The 27,437-nt window shown below is 39.7% G+C and overlaps 2 protein-coding genes across 11 annotated transcripts in view; both read left to right on the top strand.

The window, feature by feature from the left end:
* Positions 1-10,857, top strand: part of FAM135A (family with sequence similarity 135 member A) — a 109,084-nt gene extending 98,227 nt beyond the window's left edge. For all 10 annotated transcript variants that reach the window (XM_066359084.1, XM_066359091.1, XM_066359088.1 and 7 more), the window contains 3 exons: positions 910-1,020; positions 5,889-6,002; positions 9,445-10,857. In XM_066359084.1, coding sequence (XP_066215181.1) covers positions 910-1,020; positions 5,889-6,002; positions 9,445-9,650 — 431 coding nt within the window. In that variant the 3' untranslated portion in view covers positions 9,651-10,857. The remainder of the gene's footprint in view (positions 1-909; positions 1,021-5,888; positions 6,003-9,444) is intronic.
* A 5,223-nt stretch (positions 10,858-16,080) lies between these two features.
* On the top strand, positions 16,081-26,518 carry SDHAF4 (succinate dehydrogenase complex assembly factor 4). Its single transcript, XM_066359099.1, has 3 exons — positions 16,081-16,212; positions 24,348-24,500; positions 24,657-26,518. The coding sequence occupies exons 1-3, from the start codon at positions 16,146-16,148 to the stop codon at positions 24,764-24,766; spliced, it is 330 nt and encodes a 109-aa protein (XP_066215196.1). The 5' UTR covers positions 16,081-16,145; the 3' UTR covers positions 24,767-26,518.
* Positions 26,519-27,437: the final 919 nt, after the last annotated feature.

The following is a 27,437-nucleotide window of genomic DNA, read 5'->3' as shown; positions in this document are numbered from 1 at the left end:
GTTTCACATGAGGAAGATGCATTTAAATATGGTGACTGATAATGTAAAGAAATATACATAAATATGAAAGTTAAATTATATTCAGCTGTTATTAGAAAACATTAATTCCTCATTCTAAGAGTTGGCCCTTATAAAATTAGTCTACCAGGCCTGACCAGGTGGTGGCGCAGTGGATAGAGCGTCGGACTGGGATGCGGAAGGACCCAGGTTCGAGACCCCGAGGTCACCAGCTTGAGCGCAGGCTTATCTGGCTTGAGCAAAGAGCTCACCAGCTTAGACCCAAGGTCGCTGGCTCCAGCAGGGCGTTACTCGGTCTGCTGAAGGCCCGCGGTCAAGGCACATGTGAGAAAGCAATCAATGAACAACTAAGAAGTCACAACGCTCAATGAGAAACTGATGATTGATGCTTCTCATCTCTCTCCATTCCTGTCTGTCTGTCCCTGTCTATCTCTGCCTCTGTAAAAAAATTTAAAAAAATAAAAAAAATTAGTCTACCATAACTTAACTGTATCTGTGGTTTAAAGACTTAGTGGTTAGATGTTTGGATCTACTACTCCTGTCTTTGAAGTTCTATGTCCCTCTGCTTCTTTATAATTTGAACAAATATATCTAAAGGTACAATTTTCCCAGGTTTGTACCTTCAAAGACCATATATTTTATTACTGATTGAGAAAGAAATAACAAGCCCTCTTTCAACCACCATTAATGTATAGTTAACCTTTCTGTGTAAGTTTATATTTATATTTATTATCACAAAAATGAGAATATCTTGTAAATATATTTATTAGCCAACAAAATGCTAATTTGGAGGATGTCCTTCTTGAAATGAAATATATGTTAAATTAATAACCTTGGCATATGTTACCATATATTTCCAGTTATACTCACATATCACTTGTAATTCTCTAGGTCTATGGTTTATGCAGAAATGGAAGAAATCGGGTTCTCTTTTGCAATTGACATGTCGAGATCATTCAGACCCACGCCAGACTTTCTTATACAAGCTTAGTAATAAAGCAGGTGAGTATAAAGTAAGTTTTAAAAACATTCACTTGCAAATCTTTTTAAATAAACCTTTAGCAAATAAATGACCAACATGTCTTTCTGGTGATTAAAAAAGTATTAGTCAATTATAAGTTCTTAGTAATGAAATAACAGACTCACAATTAAAACTAAGCAGCTGATAGTATGGTTTAATTTTACACATGATTGTACTTACCTTTTAAGAGCTACACAGCTACTTTTAAATTACACTAAAATTTTTAGCATTTATAATTCATACCAGTTATAAATTAGTTTTTGAACTAGGCCTCTGCATATCCTAACCCCTACTACAATCTTTACTCAGTTTATAAACTGACACATATTCTTCTACTTTTCTATTCTGAGGTTTTCAAGCGTTTCTGGAAAATGTCAGTAACTGAACTATTAATGTTATTCTTTCTTCAAATTCTCACCACTGGACAAGTCTTGTTATTCATCTTACTAGCTGATTATTAAATACTAGAAAGCCCGGCGGTCTTACGAAATGACCGCTGTTCTAGATATTATAAATTGTAATTAAAATGATTTGTGCAAAGGTGTGTGCTAATTCAAACTGAATTACCCAGGGCAGGCAGCGAAGATGCCCCTTTGCTTACTGCCCCACGGGATTTCCCCCTTCTACTTGCTTAATTGCTTAGAGTGCAGTGAAGGAAACCACTGGCAGTACATTTCTTAAGAGCCACCGCTAGTTCAATAAATAAAGGTGATTTAAATAATAAAATGTTAATTCACATGTCAAAGATCTCTTTGTACACAACATTTCTTGTGTAGATCTTTCCATCATTTTTAAGCTCGCCTTGCAGAGGACCATCAATTATTTTTAATTTTACGTCCGTCCTTTCACGAACTCTTGAACAGGCAACATAAAGTTGACCGTGTCCAAATGCAGGCTCAGGTAAAAAAAAATGCCAACACGCTTAAGCATTTGGCCCTGAGGCTTATTGATGGTCATAGCAAAGGCAAGTTTTACAGGAAATTGTCTACGTCTCAATTGAAACGGCAATCCTGTTTGAGATGGAGCCAAATCAATTCTTGGAATGACATGTATTTCACCTTTAGAGGAGCCAAAGACTTAGCTATTATGACATTATTTTTCAATTGGAGAACCTCTAGTCTTGTACCATTGCAAAGACCCCTTCTGGTGTTAAGATTTCTTTACAGCATAATAATTGCTCCAATCTTTAACCTCAATTTGTGAGGTGGCATGCCAGAAGGCGGGACTATTTGAATGCCGTGGCAACTTCACCCCATTGGCTAGTCAGTTATGCAAGCAACCAATAAGCTATCGGCGACAGACACTTAAGCCGCATATAATAAAGATATTCCACATCTTGCATATATTTTCTAAGCCTTCATAGTCTGAAGTCCTCAACTGTTTCTTTGCCATTTTCATTTTATAGATGACCTTACCTCTGACTTTACCACATCTCCCTGACTCATCCTCACACTAATGTCTTTCCAGTATATTCTTTCCACTGAGTTCTTTGAAATCTTTATTTGAGGGGAACAGCTGCCCTCATTTTTATCTCCTTCAAAGAATATTATCTTCTCTTCCTTCTGAAAGTGGAAACATAACTGAAACCTGGATATTACCCTACCTTACCCTCATTTTCCCACTCTTCTCTGTTGCGGAGAGGTTAGCAAACTTTTTCTCGAAAGATTCAGATAGTAAATATTTTGGTTTTATGGGCCATCTGATCTATTTGCAACTATTCAACAATACTATTGTAGTACAAAAATAGCCATAGACAATACATAAATTAATGAAAACACCCTCCTTGAAATACTTTCCTCCCTCCAATTCTATAGTATCAGCCTCTCCTGGTTTTCTTTCATCTTGGCTCTGCTTCCTACACAGGCTTCCTTTCCCCTTAAACATTGGTGTTTTTCTTGGTCTCCAGCCTCTATCATCTGCTGTTCTCACTCTGTACATTCCTCTTTGATAGCATCATTTCATATCTGTCTTCACCGTTGGTAACTCTTAGCTGTGTATCTCTGCTCAGTCCTCTATGCTGTGATAATAGACCTACATATCCAGCTGCCTACTGAATATATTCACTTAGCTATCTCATGGGTACCTCAGATTTTTCAAACACCTCCTCTTTCTACTCACATTTAATTCTTTGGATTCCACAACTACCCAGCCAGAAACTTAGAAGTTGTTCCAGACTCTTGTTTCTTACTCCACTCCCACAGGTTCAGGTTATCAAGCCCTAATCATTCAGCTTTCTTAGCAGCTAATGGAGGCTTCTCTTCTTTTCTTTGCCACTGCTCTGGTCCAGCCTTCATCACTTTATTAGATTTTGCTGTGGTCTCCGAACTGGTTACCCTGCCTCCTAGATGCCCCCTTCTCTCCAGTATTACTTCCCCATGAGATGAAATGATCTTCTAAAAATTAAATCAAACCATATTGCTCCTGTTTGAAATTTTCACAGTATCTTGTAGTTTTTAGGGTGAAGTTTATTTCAGTATTTTTAAACCATTGGTCAGCCAGAAATTTTGTGCCAGTCCATGAAAAAGTTAACTACCCTGATGTTGTATGAAGATTATAGACCCAATGTTCTTAGTCAAATTTACTTATGCTCTGGGCAATTTCTGCCTTAGCAGTCCCCAAAATGACTCCCCTATTCAAAACCACTGGTTTAGATTCCATGATTAAAGGGCATCAAATCCTTTATAATTCGGTCCCTGATTCTTTTATTTGTTTCATATTCTACTCTTCCACATACACATTCTTTGCTTTAGCCATACCACACATATTTTTTGCTTCCTCGTATTCACCTGTGCATTTTCTACCACCATTCCTCCTGATGGTGGTAGAACCCATCTTTTTAGAACTAATTATGTTCATTTTCTAAAATTAAACTGAAACACCAACTACTATCAAAAGATTTCCTTGATGTTCCATCTGATTTAATGCTCCTCTGCCCTAAGAGTACCTAGAACAGTATGTATATGCTTTTATATACCAAATCTTACGTCTCCAGGACTTACCTCATTAATGAATTCCAATTCTCATTTGCCTGCTAGACATCTCTACTTATCAAACTAAATATATTTAATACTGAACATATTGTCTTCTTTTGCTACCTGTTTTCTTTCATCTTTTTTTATTTATTTTTTTATTTTTATTTTTTTGTTTGGTGTTTTTTTTTTCTGAAGCTGGAAACAGGGAGAGACAGTCAGACAGACTCCCGCATGGGCCCGACCGGGATCCACCCGGCACGCCCACCATGGGGCGACGCTCTGCCCATCCTGGGCGTCGCCATGTTGCGACCAGAGCCACTCTAGCACCTGAGGCAGAGGCCACAGAGCCATCCCCAGCGCCCGGGCCATCTTTGCTCCAATGGAGCCTTGGCTGCGGGAGGGGAAGAGAGAGACAGAGAGGAAGGCGCGGCGGAGGGGTGGAGAAGCAAATGGGCGCTTCTCCTGTGTGCCCTGGCCGGAAATCGAACCCAGGTCCTCCGCACGCTAGGCCAACACTCTACCGCTGAGCCAACCGGCCAGGGCCTCATCCTTTTTTAAATGGTACTCTGTCTTCTAAATTACTTGGTTTGAAACATTTCAGTGTCATCTTTGATTGATCTCACTTCTTTGTCCCACATCCCAAGATTGCTAATATTATCTCTGAATTCATATTAACATTATATATGGGTATTTTTCATCATACTCATTAAAGTTTATCTCATGTGAGTCACTTTTATGTATCTTATTTTTTTCTTAAATATGATCTGTTTTGATAACCCTTTCCCACCCACCCCCATATGCACATTCAGTATTTACTATAGTTCTTCCTATTAGGTTTTCAGTATAAATCCATTTAATCAATGAGTAATCTTTTTAGTATTTTTAGCATCTAAAAGCAGGTCAAATATCATTGGTAAGCTGAAAATCAAACCCATATGGTTAGTGATTTATATAGTTCCAAGTCTGAAGTAACTTGACCTTATAAATTTGAGCCCTGGCCTTTTAAATCTATATCTTTTCTCTGTATTCCCATCACCAATGTCCTCCAGCCTGCTCTTAAAACATTTGATATGAACATTGGACAGATTCAGTAATTGAATATAGCCTAATTCATTTAAATCTTATTTTAGTCTTTTCAGGATTCTGCCTTGAATGTTGTTATTAATATGATAAAGAGATACAGGAATGGTTATTTCATATATTGTCTGTTATTAGAATTAATGAAAGAAAAGGTTTTTTTATAAGTCGAGTTCTATGATTTTGTTTCTAAGGGTACAGGGCAACAGCAATAAGTTACTTATAGTGAACAGAAATAGATACCTGATTAATAAAACTAAGTTATTCCTTCAAAATCAAATATAGTGTACAAGAAAAATACAGAGCATAAGAAACACTTACTGACACTAACTAGAACCATGTTTGTAGCTATGGAGTTTATACCACTGCTACTGACAGGTAAGGAAATATATGAAAGGCAAAACTGAATATATATGTTCCCCAGAGTACGGCAAACCAGCGTGGCTAGTAATTGTCCAGGTCCTGAGTAAGAAGGGTGTGGAATGAAGAAATAAACTCAGAAAGAAAAAGGATGGAATCAGGAGGTCTCTACAAGCTGATAACAAGCCAGAGCAAAAGCAAAGCCCCTGGTCTGCTTTATAATATAGTGTAGAGCCATATGCAAATAAGGAAGTCTCTGATACAAAGTCACTCATCTGAGGCATATATAGAAATTTGGAGAAAGAATTCATCAAGTATTTTAAAAGTCATAAACAGTGCAGTGCTATATAGGATGTAAAATTTTTGGTTACTCAATATGATACTAATAAGTTTTAAATCTTGTTAATTATTGCATTATAATTCAGTACTTTTTTTCACAGGGCTTCATTATTTCAAAAATGTTGTGCTAGTGGGATCTCTACAGGATCGCTATGTTCCTTATCATTCTGCCCGCATTGAAATGTGTAAAACAGCTTTAAAGGACAAACAATCAGGTAACAAAGTAAATTAGAAGTATTTCAAAAAGTTGTATCTACACATGAGCTTTCTCTCAAATTTTTTTGTAAGTCACTTTTTCTCTCATCCTTCTCTTCGTTTTTCACACACTGATATTAACAGCTATCCTTCTTCCATTTTTCTTCCTTTCTTTCCTCCTGCTACATCACATTTGCCAATGAAACAGTAGTTGTTCATATGAAATAGTTATTTAATCTAATTACCAATACTTCTCCATTTTACTGCCTCAGAAGCGATTTGTCCTTTGATTTCCTCCAAATTATTGGGATTGGTGATTATGGTAAATGGCCATGCTACATGTTTGTCTGCATCTCACTTTTAGTCAAGATGGCAACAGGAGTTCCGCCACTTGGCTCATAGTGACTGAGGAAAAATTTACTCACTTATTCTTTTGCTATTTGTGAATAACAAAAGAAATTTAAATCATAGTTATTTGGAGCCAAAATCACATTGTTGTTCTGATGATAAGTTGCCATTCTTCTCAAAATACAGGAGTGGGCAAAAGTAGGTATACAGTTGTGAGTACACAAAGAACAGAATTTATTCTGGTATTTATTTATTTGTTTATTATTGTATTATTTACTATTATTAACCTACTTTTACCCACCCCTGTATTATGGAAATATGAGAGAAAATGTTGACTGCCATGGCAACTTGCTGTAGACTAGAGTTTTAAATTTTTCTTATCAAAATACATCTGCATAGATACCTTTTCATAATTGTTTAACAAGTCATAAGTGACTTACTGTTGAACACCATATGCTCTGTAATAGTCATTGCTTTGAATTAAAAATATCAAATTGACAAGAATAATACAGATCAATAGAACAGAACAGAAAACCCAGAAATAAACCCACACCTTTTATAATGGTCAATTAATATTTGATAAAGGAGCCAAAAGCATACAATGTAGTAAAGACAATCTCTTCTATAAATGATGTTGGAAAAATTAGGCAGGTACATGCAAAAAAATGAAACTAGACTACAAACTTACACCATTCACAAAAATTAAGTGAGAATGGATAAAAGACTTAAATGTAAGTGGAAAAACCATAAAATTCCTAGAAGGAAAACATAGGCAGTAAACTTCAGACGTTTTTCGTGGCAATTTTTTTTGCTGATATAGCCACTCAGCCAAGTGAAATGAAGGCAAGGTAATGTAAAGCAGCGTACCTTAGTTCTGCAGGTTTACGTAGAGACACCAAGGCAGGATACAGATGAATTTTTAGGAGGAGACTTATTTAAAAGCCAGCTGCATATGACTTACACAGGGAATAGCTGACCCAAATCATGTGTCCCAAATATAGCTCTGAGGCTAGTTATATACACTTGATTCCAAAGAGGTTGGGGTGGGGGGGGGGAGGAAGGGGAAACATGACACAATAATCATTAATAAGCTTATAACATTTGTTTATAGCAGTGGAAGTCAACCTGGTCCCTACCACCCACTAGTGGACGTTCCAGCTTTCATGGTGGGCGGTAGCGGAGCAACCAAAGTATAAATAAAAAGATTTAATTATAATAAGTTGTTCTATAAAGATTTATTCTGCCAAACTTAGCAAAAATTCGACATAAAGTACTTAGTAAGTAATTATTATTATATGCTTTAACTTGCTGTAACTCTGCTTTATAAATTTTATAAAGTAAAGTTACTTCCCTGCTTTATAAATCACCATTACTGTGGAACTGGTGGGCGGTTAGAAAATTTTACTACTAACAGATATACAAAAGTGGGCGGTAGGTATAAAAGGGTTGACTACCCCTGTCTATAGGATCTATAAAAAACATTTCTACATATTAAAACTTAAAAGGTAACACATAGTGATGTCGTTTTACATTTCAAAGACATTCACAAATCTTTAGTGTTTACCTCCCATTACTTTGTCTGGAGGTATATGTTACTCTCAGGATTCCAGGAAGGGAGGGAGAGTTAAAATCAATGTAGGATATGTAAATATTGTCTCTTATTGAAAGGGAAAGGAAGTTCTTCAGATAACCTTTATTCTTTCAAAGCCTGACTTTTCCTCTTTAAAATAGCATAGCCAGTACAGTACTAAGTTTTACAGTTCTTTGGCACCTTACCACAGTAAAGTAAAATAAACTAAAAAGCTTTACAAAGCAAAAAACAGCACAAAAAAAGTAAAAGGAAAAAAAGTAAAAGTATACCCACTCTATGAGAGAACATATTCGCCAGTACATCTGATAAGGGATTAATAACCCAAACTTGTAAAGTACTTATAAAACTCAACACCAAAAAGAAACAATTCAGTTAAAAAATGGGCAAAGGACCTGGATAGATACTTTTCCAAAGAAGGCATACAGAGGCCAGTAGGCATCACTGATCATCTGAAAAGTGCAAATTAAAACCACAATGAAATACCACCTCAAACCTGTCAGAATGGCGCTCATTAACAAATCAACAAACAACAAGTGCTGGCGAGGGTGTGGAGAAAAAGGAACCCTCCTGCACTGCTGGTGGGAATGCAGACTTATGCAGCTGCTGTGAAAAACTATGGTGTTTCCTCAGAAAATAAAAAATGGACCTGCATTATGATCCAGCTATTCTACTTCTAGTAATATATCCTAAGAATCCCAAAACACTAATTTAGAAGGTGATATACACCTCCATGTTTATGGCAGCATTGTTTCTAGCCAAGATCTGGAAACAGATCAAGTGTTCATCAGTGGATAAAAAAGCTGTGGTACATATACACAATGGGATACTATACAGCCATAAAAAGAAGGAAATCTTACCTTTTGCAACAGCATGGATAGACCTGGAGATTATTATGCTAAGTGAAATAAGCCAGGCAGAGAAAGACAAGTATCATATGATCTCACTTATATGTGGAATCTAATGAACAAAGTGAACTGAGGAACAAAATAGAAACAGAGGCAAGGTGACAGGGAACAGATGGACAGTTGTCAAAGGGGAGGGGGAAGAAGGGAGAGGATCAAAGAAGATGAAGGGATTGGCCAAAGTCATATATACATAACACAAATATGCAGACAGCAGGGTGGCAAGAGCCAGAAGGAAAGCGGGGAGTGGAAGTCCGGGGAGAGGGTGCACAGGGGGAATGGAGGTGGACAGAGACTTTGCATGGGCAAGGCAGAGCACAGCACGATGCGGTGTGTAGAGCGTGTTATATTGAGTGGGACGTGTGAAACCATGTCAACACACAAATTTTAAAAATTGACAAGAATAACAAATTTGTTACTTTTGCTTCACTAGATAAATAATAGAATTATATTTTCTCTAAAAGTCTCAAAAATTATAAAGAAAAATAAAACCTTTTAAAATAATTTTTCTACTTTAAATGAAAATAATATAACTAAATTTTATAAATTATATAAAAGTTGGCCTACAGTTTTTTTAAGTAAATCATGTGAACTAATTTTACTTTTTCTCTTTTTCCATAGGACAAATCTATTCAGAAATGATTCACAATTTGCTTCGCCCAGTTCTGCAAAGCAAGGACTGTAATTTGGTTCGATATAATGTCATCAATGCATTGCCAAATACAGCAGATTCACTTATCGGCAGAGCTGCACACATAGCTGTTCTTGATTCGGAAATATTTTTAGAGAAATTCTTTCTGGTTGCTGCCCTCAAATATTTCCAATAGGATAAAACATTGTTAAGAGACTTGACAATTACCTCATTCAACAATGATTCAAGTAATGTATTATATTAAACTATAAATGCTGACAAGTTCTAAGAAATATTTATACCTTTTGATATGGAAGATAGATAATTTATATCATCCATGTTTAGAGCTTTTTAAACATCAACTTTACTTTCTAGGTAATGTGGCTGTGCAATATTTTTTTAATTTTATCTTTTTACTTTTCTATTACTTTTTCATATATTTTGCTACATAAGTATTTCAGTGAAACTTTAAGCCCATGTGTATGTCTGATTGTTTATTATTGGCTCTCCACAATCCTTATATCAGACACATCATACTAGAGGCCATTATTGCCAGGATAGCATGGGATTTTAAATTTTCTAGTATTGGGGTATATTTAGTTAATTATAAATTTTACTTTTAACATTTTACTGTTTTAACTGGAAATAAAATTATGGCTGCTAAAATATATTTTTTGAAATCAACTCTTTAGACCTGCCAAACCAGGTAGTTCCTATATGACAATGTTATAAAAAGTTTTCTATAAAAAGTCATTATTACTATTGCTATTAAACATAATGTCATGCCTATTAAAATATATTTTCTACTGGTGATTTCAGCATTATTTCTCACATTGACTTTTATTACTGGAACTTTTCATGTACATGTTAGCAGCATCCAGAGATTTTTGAATGTTTGAATGCCTTCCACTTTGATTTCATTGGAATTTTGTTAAATTTGGTAATACTGCTTGAATTTTCTCACTACATTTCTTTAACATTTTTTCATAGATTTCCTTGTATGTGCATAATAATGTTGAAATTTATGAAACACTTATGAATTTAGATAATTTTTAAATATTGTTAAAATTTATTGAAATAAAGAGTAATGTAAATAAAATTGTTCAAAATGGAACAAAATTAACTTTACATGTTTGGTGAAAAGATGCTAATGTTTTTGATATATAGAGATGTTAAGGCTTTGACTTTATTAACGGTGCTGAATAGTATTAAATTCTCTATTTTCCTTGACTGTTTTACTTGTGGATATAATGATACACTAAGGGTGGGTAGAAGGTCTGCTTGCGTTCAGAAGTTGTGACTGGACACAAGGCTTTTGTAAGGATGTATTGTATAATTGATGCATGTTTATTTTTAGCACTGTGTTATTGCCTCTGCTGTCAATAAATGAACAAGTGACTAGAGGAACAGCTAAAACACTTGCTTATTTTCAGAATACTAGAGATATCGTTTTATTTATGATTGGATAGGCTGTATTAATTATAGACCAGCATGATTGTATAACTTATAGTCTTTGTAAAGTATTTTTATAATTTACATCTTTGCATATATTAAGTAAATAATTTCATTGATTGCTTTCCATAAATCTTTACTTTTTAAAAAGTACTTGAAAATTTAATGAATGACTAAGCAATAATATATCAAGTGCATTGTAACTGGAAAATGTAAATATACACATTATCCACCACATATTTTTGCCACACACATTTTTCGTCTTCCCTTACCTTGACCCTGAATTTGAAATATCATGCTTATTCTGTGCTTGAATAATCTTCTAGGTTTATCAAAAGATTCATTCTTATTCAAAATCATATAATTAAGGGTAAATAGCTCTTAGTTGGTTGGTTGTTGTTTTTAATACAGCTTTAAAAGGATATCCATTGTTACGGTTTAAAGTCTAACAGACTTCTGGTTTACTGAGTAAACTATCATGTGCTACGTATATTTACCTCCAAATTCAGATTGCAGGTGTGGGGTGGGAAATGATTATCTGAAGTAGTATATTTGACTCATGGTAAATGAAGCATATTAAAGTATATACTAATAAGGATCTTTGATTAAAAACAACAAAAATATTTACTATAAACTGAAGAAAAAATGATTCAATGGAAGAATATTAGGCAGCTCTCAGAATTGACGAAAAAGCTGGAGAAACAGCTTTACATAGCAGTAGAAACCAAAGGAAGCTAGATGACCAAAATCATAGCCAAGTTCCAGCCTCAAAAGGTGCGGGAAGTTTGTGTATGTTTCTGCTGGCATTGATGCCTCTGAAAACTGGATTCCAAACACTGCTTATTTGCATCACTCATTCCAGATTCAGAGTCTGGTGGGAATGTCCACTGACCAGGCTTAGTCTTGTGCTATCACTTAGGCTGTCAGATATCAAAGACAGCAAGTATATCTGACCTCAGCTTCCACAGTAGAAAATGGGACCATTTCTCTACCAAGATTTACCAAACAGATGAAATGGATTTGACGACTCAGCAGCAAATATAAAAACCTATCCAACCATAGTCTTTCTGTTTTTCCAATATCTACATATACCGTTCTTCCCATACTTATACATTTAAAATGCTTTATCCTAACTAGACTATTAAAACCCTCTGCCATCTTGAAGTCCAGGATCTCAGTGAGGTCCAATTCTCATCTGGTTCTGTAATCTTGTCTCAATAGTTTGCAGCCCATAGACAAAATTGTGACCTAACCACCACTCCCACCAGTATATACAATAATAGTATAAGATAGGAAAGGAAAGAGAAAATATTAAGCATATAAACATACACGAGTCAATGAGGAAGAAAACAGCTGGAGCAGTGCTTTGTGAGCCTCCCTGGTGAGAATTACTTGGGTAATTTGTTCAAATACACAAACTTCAGGTCCCTGTTACAGACCAACAATCTCAGGATAGGATATGAGTAGCAACGTGTTTTATATCCCAAAGTTCTCTGGGTTGTTTTTTTTTTAATAGTCCTCAGTTTGCCATTGTGAGGCTGGATGATTATGACTTGTCACCACTGCCACTTTGTTTCCTTTGTTTTCAACAAGCACCTCAGCTGATCAGACTGCTGTACCTAGTGGGTGACCCAACGATCTGAGGCTTGGGTCATTTTGCCTGTATGTTTGTAACAGTCTTTGCTTAATTTTACAATTCAACATGGTACAATATTGGTAGGGGGTATTCCAGGAGATTTGATTCCCAAGTTCTGGTCGGGCCCCTCTCCCTGCTTCCTTTCCCCCCGTGCTCACCAGGGCCAATTACTTCAGCTAGCACCATAACCACTTTTTCTAACTCCTTACCTAGAGGAGTGAGCTGACCAGGTGGCAATTCTAACTTCCACTTCAGAGAAATCATCCCCTTGTGCCTCACTTGGGGTGCAAAAATTGGAACACCAACAGAACCTGGTATCATGGAGATGGATATAGCAAGATCAGTGAAGGGTTTGAGATTTTATCCTACTTCCTGGCTTGCTTTCCACAGTTTTATGGAGGCTGATAGGAGACTCCTACATAGGAGCCAAAAGGTTTTACTACAGCAAAACAGTAGCCAAGTGTCAGCATATTTGAAACAATTTCTGGAGCCCCAACACCCAGAGTGAAGCAGAGGGCCTGATGAGACCTGTACACATGGTGGGCTGCATTCCAGGAGAACAATCCAGGGCTGAGGGCCAGGCAGTTTTTGAGCAAGCAGCTAAGAAGCCGGTATCTTTCTCCAGGGAAGCAGCAGTTAAACAGTAATGCCGTGGTTGCTTTGACCTGCTTAGATGTCTATGACTAGCTACAGAAATGCTCAGTATCAGGAGACAGATTAGCCTTGCAGTTGGCATACTCAGCAGTAATATACAGGGACAAGGGCAGATTGTTTCTTCCCACAATGGAACCCAAAATACCAAGATATGGGCAGTGTGTCAGGTGTAACAAAATGTCAATCCCTCTGCTACTCTTTGAACTCTGTTATTCTGTCAACAGAAGAGATACCACTGAATACTGTTAACTTATCTGGAGCATATACCAAATCCTTTATGACAGAAACCCAAAATGTATCTTCTCACCTGGTTCCAAAAGTAAACTTTCACAGAGTCCATTATTCTATAAGACCGATTGCTTCTGTTCCAATGGGATATGTGATGATTGTTTAATCCCGTAGGCATCAGTACCCTTCTTTACATCTTTCATAGGAAAGTGAGTTCTTTGGTAAGAAGCAGTGTTGTATGGAATACTACATTATATAAGGTGCATGGTGTATAAGGTATTCAATAACTACAGATGGAGTATATAAAAGAAGCATAAGTCAGGAAAGCAATGCAAACCCAGAAAAATTGTCTATTTCTATAGAACAAGTTGGTACTTCATTGTAGTAGGACCCCATTGTAATCAAACCTGCCACCCAGGCTACAAATAATAATGCTAACCAGTTAGTCTTAGCAGAGAAAAATGCTATGTTAAAAATATATGCCTGTCTCCATGCCACTGTGGGCTACATTGTTAGTGAGCAACTGAGCAAACAGCTGGTGGGAGAAAGGGGACTGATATCTATCTACCCTGAGGGTCACTGTGGTAGCAGCCTCTAAACTAGCCTTCAATGATCTGCACCCACCTGTTTACCTGTATTCATCCCTTGTGTAATGAATGCCCTTCCTCTGAGAGTGAGCTGGAACTGATTTTATTCTACTGATAAAATAGAGCAAAAGTGATGGATGTTACTCCTGAGACTAGATTTTGAAAAGACTGTCTTCCATCTTGATCAATCCCCCCTTCTCTTTCGGTTGTTCATTCTGTGGAAAAGAGCTGCAATGTTGTGAGATGACCTTTGGAGAAGCCCACATAACAAGGAACTGAGGGAGGCCTGAAGTCTAAGCCTGCCATAATCATGTGTGTGAGCTTGGAAGCACATCCTCCCCTAGTTGTGTCTCCATATGAAACTAACAGCTTGACCATAACCTCATTTAAGACCTAGAGTCAGAGGCACTTGGCTCCTGGATCACTGATGCACAAGATCTGTGAGAAGATATTTTAAGCCACAAAATTTTGGCATGTTAGGCAGCAAAACAGTAAACTTGTTCTGATATGATCCCTTTGGCAATGAGAGCCTTTTTTGAGCATTCAGTGGAATCCAAATATTCTTATGTTTTGGGGCCGTTTTGAGAGGTCCTATTCCACAGAAGTATTTCAAAGCCTTTATATTCCCAGTCCCTGACCACTTGACTAAACCCATGCTTATGAAATGATGTAGATCTTTATCTCAAGTCTTATCTTCTTCCAGGCAAAGTGTACAAGATAAAGTTCTGTACTCTGGAAGGATTTTTTTTTTTCCTCACTGCTGTTCCTTGAGGGCCTCTGTTAAACTGGGCTCTAAATGCCAAAGCAGCTTGCTACTGGGTCAATATATTGAGCAAAGCCCTATGTAATCCAGCTTTGAAATTTTTCCTCAGTGAACTGGTCCCAAGGAAGTCATTAAGTGGTGGATATGAGCTTAGAGTCAAAAGCATGTGTGTGAGCTACCTGCTAATGAAGAGTAGTTGTTTTTTTGGCTGTGGCCCTGGTCTGTATATACCACTTCCTCTTAGTAAAATAACTCATCTAGAAGGACCAGTTAACTCCCAATTCATGATGAGAAACTCAGATTGCATAGCCTCCTGATGCCTCCGGCTCAGACATTACCAGGACCCAATAGCTAACCATGAAGTTTTCTTTAAAAAAAGACAAAATTCTAAGACCTCCATTATGATTCTGTAAAGACTTCCATGGGTTATATCAAGTCTCCTCATCTGCCACATAGGCTCCCAATGAATTGGAGCTGTTGGAATTTAAGGGGTCCGCTGGCAGACCTCCTTCCACTGCAGCCTGGACCAGATGGAAAGCCTCCTCTTGCTCTGCACTTCATTCGAAACTCATCTTTCAGGTTCTCTGGTCAATGGGTCAGAACTGACTAATTTACCGAACAAGTAGAGATTTTAAAAATAAAAGAGAGGCCTGACCAGGTGGTGGCGCAGTGGATGTAGCGTCGGACTGGGATGCAGAAACCCGAGTTCGAGACCCCAGTGTCGCCAGCTTGAGCATGGGCTCATCTGGTTTGGGCAAGGGTCACCAGCTTGAGCCCAGGGTCGCTGGCTCGAGCAAGGGGTCACTTGGTCTGCTGTAGCCCCCCCCCCCAAGGCACATGTGAGAAAGCAATCAATGAACAACTAAAGTGTTGCAATGAAAAACTGATGATGGATGCTTCTCATCTCTCTCTGTTCCTGTCTGTCTGTCCCTATCTGACTCTCTCTCCGTCTCTGTAAAAAAAATAATAAATAAATAAATAAAAGAGAACTGAGGGAAAAGAAGCCTATTACATAAAGAAGTAAAAAAGTTGCTCAATCTTGGTATACTATAAAAGAGCTCTTTCACGAGAACTTTTGTCTCAGATTTAGAGAAATGGGGGTATAGTTAACACGGACTTCAGGGAAATTGGGTAGTTCGTGACAAGACTGGGGGCTTCCTGCTCTTCTTAGCCAACAGCCTGGGGCTGGGCCAAAAGCGCGGATTTCTAGCGTGGGCTGCGGAGGCTCCGCCCCTCCCGTGGAGGCCCCGCCCCTAGACACGCAGGCCCCTCCTTATGAGAGCCCCGCCCCTCCCGTAGGGCCAACCCGGGACGACACCGCGGGCTCCCTCCCTCCCCCGGGCTACTGCGTACGCTGCTGGAGTCGGCGCCATGACCGTAGCCGGGCTCGCCGGGTTTCTTGGTCGCCGCGCTCCGGCCACAGCGTGGAGAGCCGCAAGTAAGGCGTCCGGCCCGGGAGCCAAGGTCTCGGCGGGGTCCCCCGCGCCGCGAGAAGGGCCTCCCGCGGGGGAAGCCGCGTGTGTCGCGGGCGGTTGCGGGTGCAGGGGTCGCCGAGCCTCTCGGTGCAGCCCGCCGCACGCCTCTTGGCCCTGGGCGGGCCTGGACCGCCCGGGGTCTCAGGGGTGAGACTAGAGCTGGAAGATCCCCAAAGCCCTTCCAGCTGGACACCTGCTTCCTTCCGGCCATGGCTCTGAGCAACCCGGGCCGCAAACCTCCTGGGCTGAGCGGGAACATGCAGAGCGCGCTAGACTTCGATGCTCCTGGGGGAAAAAATGGAAAAGCGGCGCCTTTGGGAATGGGAGTCATTCGTGTGCCTATTTATTTACACCAAAAAGGATTTATGCAGCCTGACTAGATGGTAGAGCAGTGGATAGAGCGTCGGCCTGGAACACAGAGGACATAGGTTTCAAACCCCGAGCTCGCCGGCTTCAGCAGGGGCTCACTAGCTTGAGCATGGGATCATAGGCAGGACCCCATGGCCGCTGGCTTGAAACCCAGGGTCGCTGGCTTGAGCAAGGGGTCATTCGCTCAGTCTGCTATCCCCCCCCCCCCCCCCCCATGCAAGGACATATGAGAAAGCAATGGATCAGCAAATAAGGAGCTGCAAGGAAGAATTGATACTTCTCATCTCTCCCTTACTGTCTGTCTGTCCCGCTCTCTGTCTCTCTCTCTCTCTCTCTCCCACACACACACAAAAGGATTTCTGCAGTTTACAGTATGAAAAGAATTTGAAAAAGTGCAGAAGTAGGCCAAAGGCAAATAAGTTTAAAAATTAGATAAAGCTAGTAGTTGTTAATACAGAGGAAGTATGGATGCTTTCTGTAAAAAAACAATATTTTTAACCCGTTTTTGTTGGAAAGTTTTCTCAATATATTACAGAGTATACTAAGCATAGTCTTAATTTAGGACAACTGGGAGGAACTGTTGAGTGAATTTAAAAAGAGATTACTGCCCTCCGTAGCCCTGGGTCCCAGATTTCTCTGCAGTTTGTTTTCTCTTCTGTAATCATTTCTTCCCAAGCATATTATTATTTTTTTTATTCTTTTTTTTTTTTTTTTTTTTAGAAAGGGGGGTGGAGAGAGAGAGAGGAGAGAGAGAAGGGGGGGAGGAGCAGGAAGCATCAACTCCCATATGTGCCTTGACCAGGCAAGCCCAGGGTTTTGAACCGGCGACCTCAGCATTTCCAGGTCGATGCTTTATCCACTGCGCCACCACAGGTCAGGCCCAAGCATATTATTTTTTAATTGTAAAAATTTTAAATGATCCGAAATGCATAATATGGAAAGTGAAAGCCACATTATCCAAACTCCAAGGTAATGACTCTAAAATTTTGTTGTATGTTCATTCAACAACTCTTTTTCACTAGTGTTGAAAACTGAAGGATGAAGTATTGACACCAAAAAATTATACAGTGCGTGTAGGTTGTGAGGCAAAGCCACATTTGTGAACCCATCCTCCAATTTATTTTTTTATATATTTATTCTGTTTTGGAGAGGAAGTGAGAGAAAGAGAAACAATGATTTGTTGTTCCACTTATTTATGCATTCATTGGTTTATCCTTGTAAGTGCCCTGCCAGGGATTGAACCCACGGCTTTGGCATATCCAGACAACACTGTAACCAAACCAACTGAGTACTGGCCACAGCATTCTCCAATTTAAGAACTCGAATATTTCCATTGCAAAACAGCTCCCTGTTCTGATGCAATTGTGTAACTACATGTTTTGTTTGTTTGTTTTGCTGGGGGTGAGGGGACAGACAGAGAGAGATGGAAAGCATCAACTCATAGTTGCAACACCTTAGTTGTTCATTGACTGCTTTCTCATATGTATTTTGAGTGGGGTCTCCAGCCAAGCTAGTGACCCCTTGCTCAAGCCAGTGACCGTAGGCTCAGGCCGGCAACCATCCCATGCTTAAGCCCACGAGCTCACGGTTTTGAACACTCTGTCCACTGCACCACCTGGTCAGGCTGTAACTGTATGTTTTTATCTTTATAGAAATAGTTTCATACCATTTGTATTTATTTTACTTTTTTCAGGTAACAGTATATTTTGAGATTGATCCATATTAATGTTTGAGATTTAGTTATTTGACCAAATGTGAAAATATATTGTATATCCTTCCATTCTCCTTCTCAATGGACATTTGGATAATTCTAGAAACAGAGGTTTGGCTGCTACACAATCTTGTATTTATGGGTGCTCTTGTGCAAGGAATAGATTTCCTGGAACATATGGTATAGGGCTGTTCAACTTTACAATATGCTGCCGGTTATAAAGGCATTGTCCATTCTTTGACGTTGAGTTATTAATTTACTGTGTGTGTAGATGTGGGGTTTTTTGTTGCTGTCGTTTCACTTGCTGTTCCTTGTGCTTTCTACATTGGAAGATTCCTGTTTGTTGAGCCTCTCCTGGTCTTTTCATTATCTCCTTCTGGAACTATAATTAAACAGACTTTGTTAGACCATCTCGTTTTATCCTCCACATAATTTAACTTCTCTTTCTTCTCTTTGTCTTTATGCTTTTTTTCTCTATGCTTTTTTTCTCTATGCTCTCTTCAAAACTGTATTCCAGATCATAAATGCTCTTTTCAACTGTATCTGTTCTGCTATTTAACCCTTTTACTGAACTTTAAATTTCATTTGTTATATTTCTACATTCTGTATTTTTAGAAAGTTGGCATACTCATTTTTCATAGTCTCCTATTTCTCCTTTTATGGCTCCTTTTTTTATTTCCTTAAACACACTAAGTAGTTATATTCTGGTTTCCAGTATTTCAGTATATAAAATCTTCGTGGTCTTGTCCTGTTCTGTTATTTCTGCTGACTCTTGCTTATGATGACTGGTTACCTTGAATGTTTTGCTGGAATTCTGTGAGACTTTCATAAGAAAATGGATTGAGAAAGTAGTTCTCAGGGGATTTGCCTCTGCTTTTTCCATCTGTCTGGAAGCACTTCACCTTTAGACCTGGGTCCACTTTCCAGTTAGATCCTTCTCTTGGGCATTGTTGGACCGTGCAGACAGTATGTAATCAGGCATAAACACAGGTGTGGTCAGCCAGTGGCTTCAAAATATCAGAGAGGCTTCTTTGTATCTCCACTCAGCATTAAGATTGAGTGGACATTTTTCCTTTGTTAAGTGGAAGTGTTCTTCTAGTTCCTTGGTTTTGGGACCAGCAGTATGAACATCACTTGGGAGCTTGTTAAAATGCAAAATCTCAGGTTCCAACCCAACCTACTCAGGATCTGCATTTTCTCAAGATAGCGCAGGCTGTTTATGTGGACATCTTGAAACCCAGCTCGTGTTCCTTCTCAGCTCTAGGCTCCCTGCGTCCTGGCCTCTCACAGGCTTTCTGTTCCGCTCAGGCTCAGGAGTCCTCTCCCTGCTGTCCTGACAGCTCTATGCCCCAAGCTCTAGGTGAGAAAAAGACAGAGAATATGTACCAGTTTAAGGCTGTTTACATCACTAGAGTACGTTTTTTATTCTATTATTTACTTTCCTAAAGGTTATTCCTCTGATTCAGAAGTGTTTTTTTATTTTACTTTTTGACTTTTTTGTAGGTATTTTATGGCTATATGGGCTAGCGTTCCTAATTCATCAAGTTTCCAGAAACAGAAATTCTAAAAAGTTCTCAATTTTTGTTGTTGTTGTTGTTTTTTTCCTGAAGCTGGAAACGGGGAGAGACAGTCAGACAGACTCCCGCATGTGCCCGACCAGGATCCACCCGGCACGCCCACCAGGGGTGACGCTCTGCCCACCAGGGGGCGATGCTCTGCCCCTCCGGGGGGTCGCTCTGCCGCGACCAGAGCCACTCTAGCGCCTGGGGCAGAGGCCAAGGAGCCATCCCCAGCGCCCGGGCCTTCTTTGCTCCAGTGGAGCCTTGGCTGCGGGAGGGGAAGAGAGAGACAGAGAGGAAGGAGGGGGTGGGGGTGGAGAAGCAAATGGGCGCTTCTCCTATGTGCCCTGGCCGGGAATCGAACCCGGGTCCCCCCCGCACGCCAGGCCGACGCTCTACCGCTGAGCCAACCGGCCAGGGCCTGTTGTTGTTGTTGTTGTTGTTTAATAATTAACTCTTTTTTCTTTGCTTTTGTTATTTCTTCTATTAGTAGGTCATCTTCTGACCTGTAATGTACTTGTAAACACAATTCTAAATTGGCTTTGAATATGGCCTAACCACCCCTTGAAGACGACATGGACTTTATATGGGTGATTTTCTTCTCAAAAGATGAATTTTGTTTTGTTTGTCAACTATTTCTCAAGCAGTCAAGGTGGTCAGAAGCTGCTGGTGGCCAAACTGTAATGCTAACATTAACATAGTTGTTGCTTAGTACCTACTATTTGAGGGCAGAATCCATAGGTATGGCCTCGGGGCTCACCATCACCTCTCTGCTGATCCTTATCATCTGATTGACCCTTCTTTCTTCCGTCTGCCCTTAAAGCTACTTGCACTTGCCTAACTACCCTCACCCCAGCGAGACCCCTGTGCATGGATTTGTTTCTAAAGACGTAAAGCCTACGGGTAACAAGGAGCACAGTGTGCCCTGTCTTATCTGGGACTGTGCAGAAATGAGGGGAATTCTCTTCTTTCATGTTCTGTCACTCTGTTACCTGACTACAAAAGTAGTTCTCTTGGTGCTTCCAGGGTCTCAGAGCCCCTTGAGAAACGTGCTCTTTCAGCTCTTCCTTCTTTCTGTAAAGTTCCTCCAGAAGTGCCCAAGGTCAGACGGAAGGACCAGTCAGACTCACGCACTGCTACTCTTCCCTCGTTCCCCAGGATACACTCACGTTCATGTTCCTGTTCTTAACCAAAAACCATCATGCAAATTGACTTCTGTGTCCCACAGGTAGGCAAGTTATTAAAACACTAAAGGAGTGCACTGTAGACATTACACATTACTTCATTTCTCTGAACTTCCCTGCAAGGTAAGTAAAAATACCCCATTTTACAAATGGAAAAACAGACTCAGTGAAATACAGTAACATTTTCAGGTTCACATTGCGAATAAGTGGTATGGCTGGCATTGGAACCCATGTGTGACTTCAGCGCCCTTCGTTTGCAAGCTTTTTACTTCTCCATTGGATTACTTAAGGCAAGGGCCAAGCTGCGGTAACAGTCCTGCCAGTGAGAACAGGCAGGGCCATTCTGCTTTGACAGCTCATCCGGGGATCCACGTTCTTTTTGTCTTGTTGCTCCACCATTTGTAAGGTGGTACCTACAGTCAGACACTATGCACTGGTAGAGTTTTGCTAGTTATTTACAAGCTGTGTAAATTGGACATATGTTCTGACGGGCAGTGTCTGTGTATTGTATCTGTTAAATATTTTAACTATCACCCTGGCCTAGGTTTTGTCTTCTTCTGTGTGGTTGAAACCTGGTCACTTCCATGTCCACATCACAGCTCAAGGGAATGGGAAAGAAATTCAGGGCAATCAGCTGGTTGCAAAATTGTAGCAACCTAAAATTTGCACATATCACTTTCAGTCCCAGCCCAGTGGCCAGTTAGACACGTGGCTGCTTGCCCTTAGGGGAGGCTGGGAACTGTGATCTCTAAACGAGGGGCCTGGTGCTCAGGTTAATAGCAAGGGAGGTGAATGGGAGTCAGAACTAAATGGATAGGAAAGGGGCTATTTGGGATATTTAGCTCTCTACCACATTACCTAATGTCACCTTTTCAGTGATTTTGTTTATATGGAACAGAATTACTGTAAAAATACAGTGATACTTGCCTCGTCAGATTATTGTGAGGCTTTAATAAGGTATTATCTTTTCAGCTGCTAGCACAGTACCTGGCACATAGTAGGCACCTAACATCTGTGTTACTTTTATTATAGTTAGTATATTTGCGTCATTTAAGAGATAAAATTTTTAGCCTCAGATTTTGTCTGGGGCTGCATTTTATGTCATTTTTATGATTTTTTTTATAGATGCTTAGGAATTTCTATAGATATGGAACATAGTGAAATTACTTTTTACACTGATTATTATTTCAAGCTTTTATTTGAGAAATTAAAAAAAAAAATTATTACAACAGCCAAACCTAAAACAGGAAGTGCTGATTTTTTTGTGTGAGTTGAGCCTGAATACACAGTACCGGATGGCTACTTGTCTCTATTAAATACTTGCTGATTTTTTTGGCTTCGTAGTGAGTTATTTAATGTACAATAAAATATACTTAATTAGTAACCAAATGCAGAAACTACTCATTAGCCAAAGTAGATAAAATCTGTCCACATTTAGAATCTGATCTGTAATTGTTAAAGTTACAGATCAGATTCTCCTTCCTGTAAATCTATTTAATTATTGAATTATCATGACTTAGCAAACAATCTTTCTTGCTTTACTAATTAGTAATAGACTTTTTTTTTTTTTTTTTTTTTTTTTACAGAGACAGAGAGAGAGTCAGAGGGATAGACAGGGACAGACAGACAGGAATGGAGACAGATGAGAAGCATCAATCATTAGTTTTTCGTTGCGCATTGCGACTTCTTAGTTGTTCATTGATTGCTTTCTCATATGTGCCTTGACCGTGGGCCTTTAGCAGACTGAGTAACCCCTTGCTGGAGCCAGCGACCCTGGGTCCAAGCTGGTGAGCTTTGCTCAAGCCAGATGAGCCTGTGCTCAAGCTGGCAACCTCGGGGTCTCAAACCTGGGTCCTTCCACATCCCAGTCCAACTCTCTATCCACTGCGCCACCGCCTGGTCAGGCTATAATAGACTTTTTGATGAATAAATATTTGGACATCAGATGATAACAATTTCTATTGTGGAGACAGCATGAACTTGCTAAATTGGGATATAAGGTCAAATTATAATGAATCCTATTATTTCAGATAACATGACTAATTGATTTAAAAGTCCTTCAGTTGTGCATAGTTTATAATCCCAACATTTTCAGTATATTTTCTAAATAGTCAAATATAATAAACCAAGGTGAGATTATTATATGAAATATATTAATATAATCAGAAACTCATATTTGTATGTTTTCCATTTAACTTCCGAATGAAAACAAATGCTGTCTTATACGATATTAATGAAGTCCTGGCCGGGTGGGTCAGTGGGTAAAGTGTCGCAGCCCACCAAGGTCACAGGTTTGATCCCTGGTCAGGGCACATGCTAGAAGCAATCAGCAAGTACACAACTAAATAGAGCAACTAAGAGGAACAATAAGCTGATGATTCTCTCTCTCTTTCTCTCTCTCTCTCTCTGCCTCTCTCCCTCTCTTCCCACCCCCAGTCTCGCTCTCTCTCAATCAGTGCAAAAATTAAAAAAAAAAAAGATATTACAGGTTTTTTCTCTTCAACCTTTTAGTATATATTTAAATATTCTCATGAGATAAGAAAAATAAAATATGCCTTATATATTGGAGTTTGAAGACAAAATAGTCTGTATGCTAAATAAGTAAAAAATTTTTAATAGATAAGTGTATTTATTTTAATATGTACAGAAGTTTTTCTTGACACAGAATTTTCTCAGTCAATTAGTACCATAACTATGAAGTATTTTATATTGGTGAGGATATAGATGGAAGGAAACTGGATTCTATAGATCATTGTCATAGCTTTATTAAAACATTAATTTAAAAAATTGATAAGTACATCTGCCTGATACATTCTTAAAATTTTATTTGACAGGAATAGAGGCCCATTATTAAGATTTACCTATAAGAATACTAAATACAGTGTCTTGTGACTTCTGGATATTTAAATACTAAATATTGTCATTGAAAAATTCATACCAAGTAGTTACTCATTGGGATCAGATTCCTGGCATTTTGGGCATTGCTGCAGACGGGAATCGGTGTCTGATAGTTTCTGTATTTTGATAATGGTGAACTAGCTTCTTTCCGAGCTCTTCTTTTCAAACTGATTACATTGGTGGTCTCCAAGGAGAGGAATGGCTGTCTGGAAGATAAGATGGACAGTTTGAAGAATTTTCACTGTGTGTCCTTTTGTACTTTTTTGCCTTTGACTAAAGTGAATGTATATATAAACTAAAAATTAATTAAGTGAAATGATTACATTTTAAAAATAGAATAAGTCAACAGCTATTTTCGCACTTCTCCACTCTGCTAGGATCCTCTCTTCTGTGCCATTCTTTGAGGAAAACAAGTTCTGCTCAAGGAGGAAAGTCCGAGCCTATCAAACAACCCCTTAAGAAGCCAAAGTTACCAGAAGGTCGTTTTGATGCACCAGAAGATGCCCATGTAGAGCAAGAGCCGCTGACAAGTGAGTACAGTAGAGCTGCTCCACGTCCTGACTCACAGTCACCCAGTCAGCGGCATCTAGCCTCGCGACTGTGTAACCCTGCAGCCTAGTCTTCAAATTGGCCATAGTGCTTTTCCCGTCTCTATTGACTGCTTTGTTTCCATTTTCTTCCTTCAGAATTTCCAGATGATATTAATCCTGTTACCAAAGAAAAAGGTGGACCCAGGGGCCCAGAACCTACCCGATATGGAGATTGGGAACGAAAAGGACGCTGTATTGATTTTTAAGATACACATTCTTTAACTTGAGTATCTTTTTCTGCATACATACATCTGAATTATTTATGACTATTTTCTTTCTGTATATCCTTTACTCATCTAATTGCTATAATGTGTTTAAAAGTATATATGATGGGTTTGGAAGAAAATATGCTGCTATAAATTAGGAAAGGGAAAATATTTCTGTATTTGCACATTAATTTTAATTTAAATGTATTGGGCTCTGTAAGTGATGATTAGAACTAAACTTTCATCATGTTGTATTTTAAGTTAATCAGTTGCTTATAAAATGCAAGTGTAAAAAGAAACAACTTTATTTTAATGATTGTATTGCCTTGTGCTAGGTAATATTGACTTTTTAAATGTGAATTAAATAGTGCATTATATTTGAGAAGGCCACAGTAACAACAAAAAGTCTTTAACTTGGAGCCAGATTACTTGGGTACAAATCCTGGCTCTACCACTTACTAGCTATGTGGCCTTGGGTAAGTTATTTAATGTCTCTGTGCTTCAGTGTCCTTATGTGTAAGCTGGAGATAATACTACTTCCACCTCATGGGGCAGTGGAGAAAATTTAATGAATTAATACCTGTAAATCACTTGGAGCAGTGTATAGCACATACCTCTCAGTAAGTATTAGCTATCCTTAAATTATGAATTTATTTTTCCAAGTCTCTAGGCTTCCTGGGGGAAAAGATTAAGAAACCCAAAATTTTAAAACTTGAATTGAAATTGTTTTATATGAATATAACATTCAAAAGTCATCGGCTAGAAAATTAGTGTTATTTTTTTGCATAGGTGAACTAAGCTGAAATATACATTGGTTTGTGAAACATAGAACTCAGGTACAAAGGGGAAATGAGAGAAAAGCAGGGCCCAGAGTGGTCCAGCTTAGTCAGTTTTGATGATTCAATAGCTCCTATTCCTGTGGCCTCTGCATAACTAACTGGGTCAGGAAGAGTCAAGTCCAGTTTACAGAACTGGAATGAAGGAAGGACAGGAACTGTTGGGCCTCCCTTAAAGCATCCTTGGCTGTCCTGTGGCCTCACTCAGTCACGGGGATTGGGCCTTCGGCCCTCAGGCTACACTCCAGTTAGGAAGAAAGGGTTTGCAAAGCCTGTGGAAGACAATGCAGTAGGTCGATAATTGTATGATGTGAATTATGAGTGCAATGAGAAGGTTGTTGGGAGACTTGTTTAAGAAATAAACGTGGCCCTGGCCAGTGGTCTCAGCCTATCATGTGGATGTCCCGGGTTTGAATCCTGGTCAGGGCACACAGGATAAGCACCATCTGCTTCTCCACCTCTACCCATCTCGATTCTCTCTCTCTCTCTTTTCACTTCCTGCAGCCATGGCTCAATTAGAGCGAGCTGGCCCCAGGCGCTAAGGATGACTCCATGGCCTCCACCTCAGGTGCTAAGAAGAGCTTGATTGGCCCAAGGTCGCTGGCTTGAGCAAGGGGTCACTTGGTCCTCTGTAGCCCCCAGTTAAGGCACATATGAGAAAGCAATCAATGAACAACTAAGGTGCCGCAATGAAGAATTGATGCTTCTCATCTCTCTCCCTTCCTGTCTGTCTTTCCCTCTCTCTGTCTTTCTGTCTCTGTCACACACACAAAAAAAGAAGGAAGAGCTCAGTTGCTGAGCAACGAAACAATGCCCCAGATGGGCAGAGCATCGCCCCCTAGTAGTGGATCCCAGTCAGGGTGCATGTGGGAGTCTGTCTCTGCCTCCTCTCTTCTCACTGAATAAAGCATAAAAAGAAATAAACGTTTTGGTTCTGGACAGTTGGCTCAGTGAGTAGAGTGTCTGGCATATGAATGTCCCAGGTTCAAAACCTGGTCAGGACATACAAGAGAAGCGACCATCTGCTTCTCTCCTCCTCCCTCTCTCCCTTCTCTCTCTCTTCCCCTCCCGCAGCTAGGGGCTCGATTGGTTGGAGCATCAGCCCCAAGCACTGAGAATAGCTCAGTTGGTCTCAACAAGTCAGCCTCAGGTGCTAAAAATAGCTTGGTTGATTCAAGCATCTGCCCCAGACGGGGGTTGCAGGGTGAATCCCAGTCGGGGTGCATGTTGGAGTCTGTCTCACTATCACCTCTCCTCTCACTTAAAAAATAAAGAATAAATAAAAAAGAAAGAAACTTTTTAAAAAGTATATTCTCTGCTGAAACAAACTAGTATGGTCATTGGGACTAATCATTCAGTCTTTTTTTCTTTTTTTTTTTGCATTTTTCTGAAGCTGGAAACAGGGAGAGACAGTCAGACAGACTCCCGCATGCGCCCGACCGGATCCACCCGGCACGCCCACCAGGGGGCGATGCTCTGCCCACCAGGGGGCGATGCTCTGCCCATCCTGGGTGTCGCCATGTTGCGACCAGAGCCACTCTAGCGCCTGAGGCAGAGGCCACAGAGCCATCCCAGCACCCGGGCCATCTATGCTCCAATGGAGCCTCGGCTGCGGGAGGGGAAGAGAGAGACAGAGGGGAAGGCGTGGCAGAGGGGTGGAGAAGCAAATGGGCGCTTCTCCTGTGTGCCCTGGCCGGGAATCAAACCCGGGTCCTCTGCACGCTAGGCCGACGCTCTACCACTGAGCCAACCGGCCAGGGCCTTTTTTTCTGAAGTGAGAAGTGGGGAGGTAGACAGACAGACTCCCACATGCGCCTGACCGGAATCCACCGGCA

This window comes from Saccopteryx leptura, chromosome 1 (assembly GCF_036850995.1).
Source record: "Saccopteryx leptura isolate mSacLep1 chromosome 1, mSacLep1_pri_phased_curated, whole genome shotgun sequence".
Lineage (NCBI taxonomy): Eukaryota > Metazoa > Chordata > Mammalia > Chiroptera > Emballonuridae > Saccopteryx > Saccopteryx leptura.
This window is presented reverse-complemented; position numbering and strand designations above follow the sequence as displayed.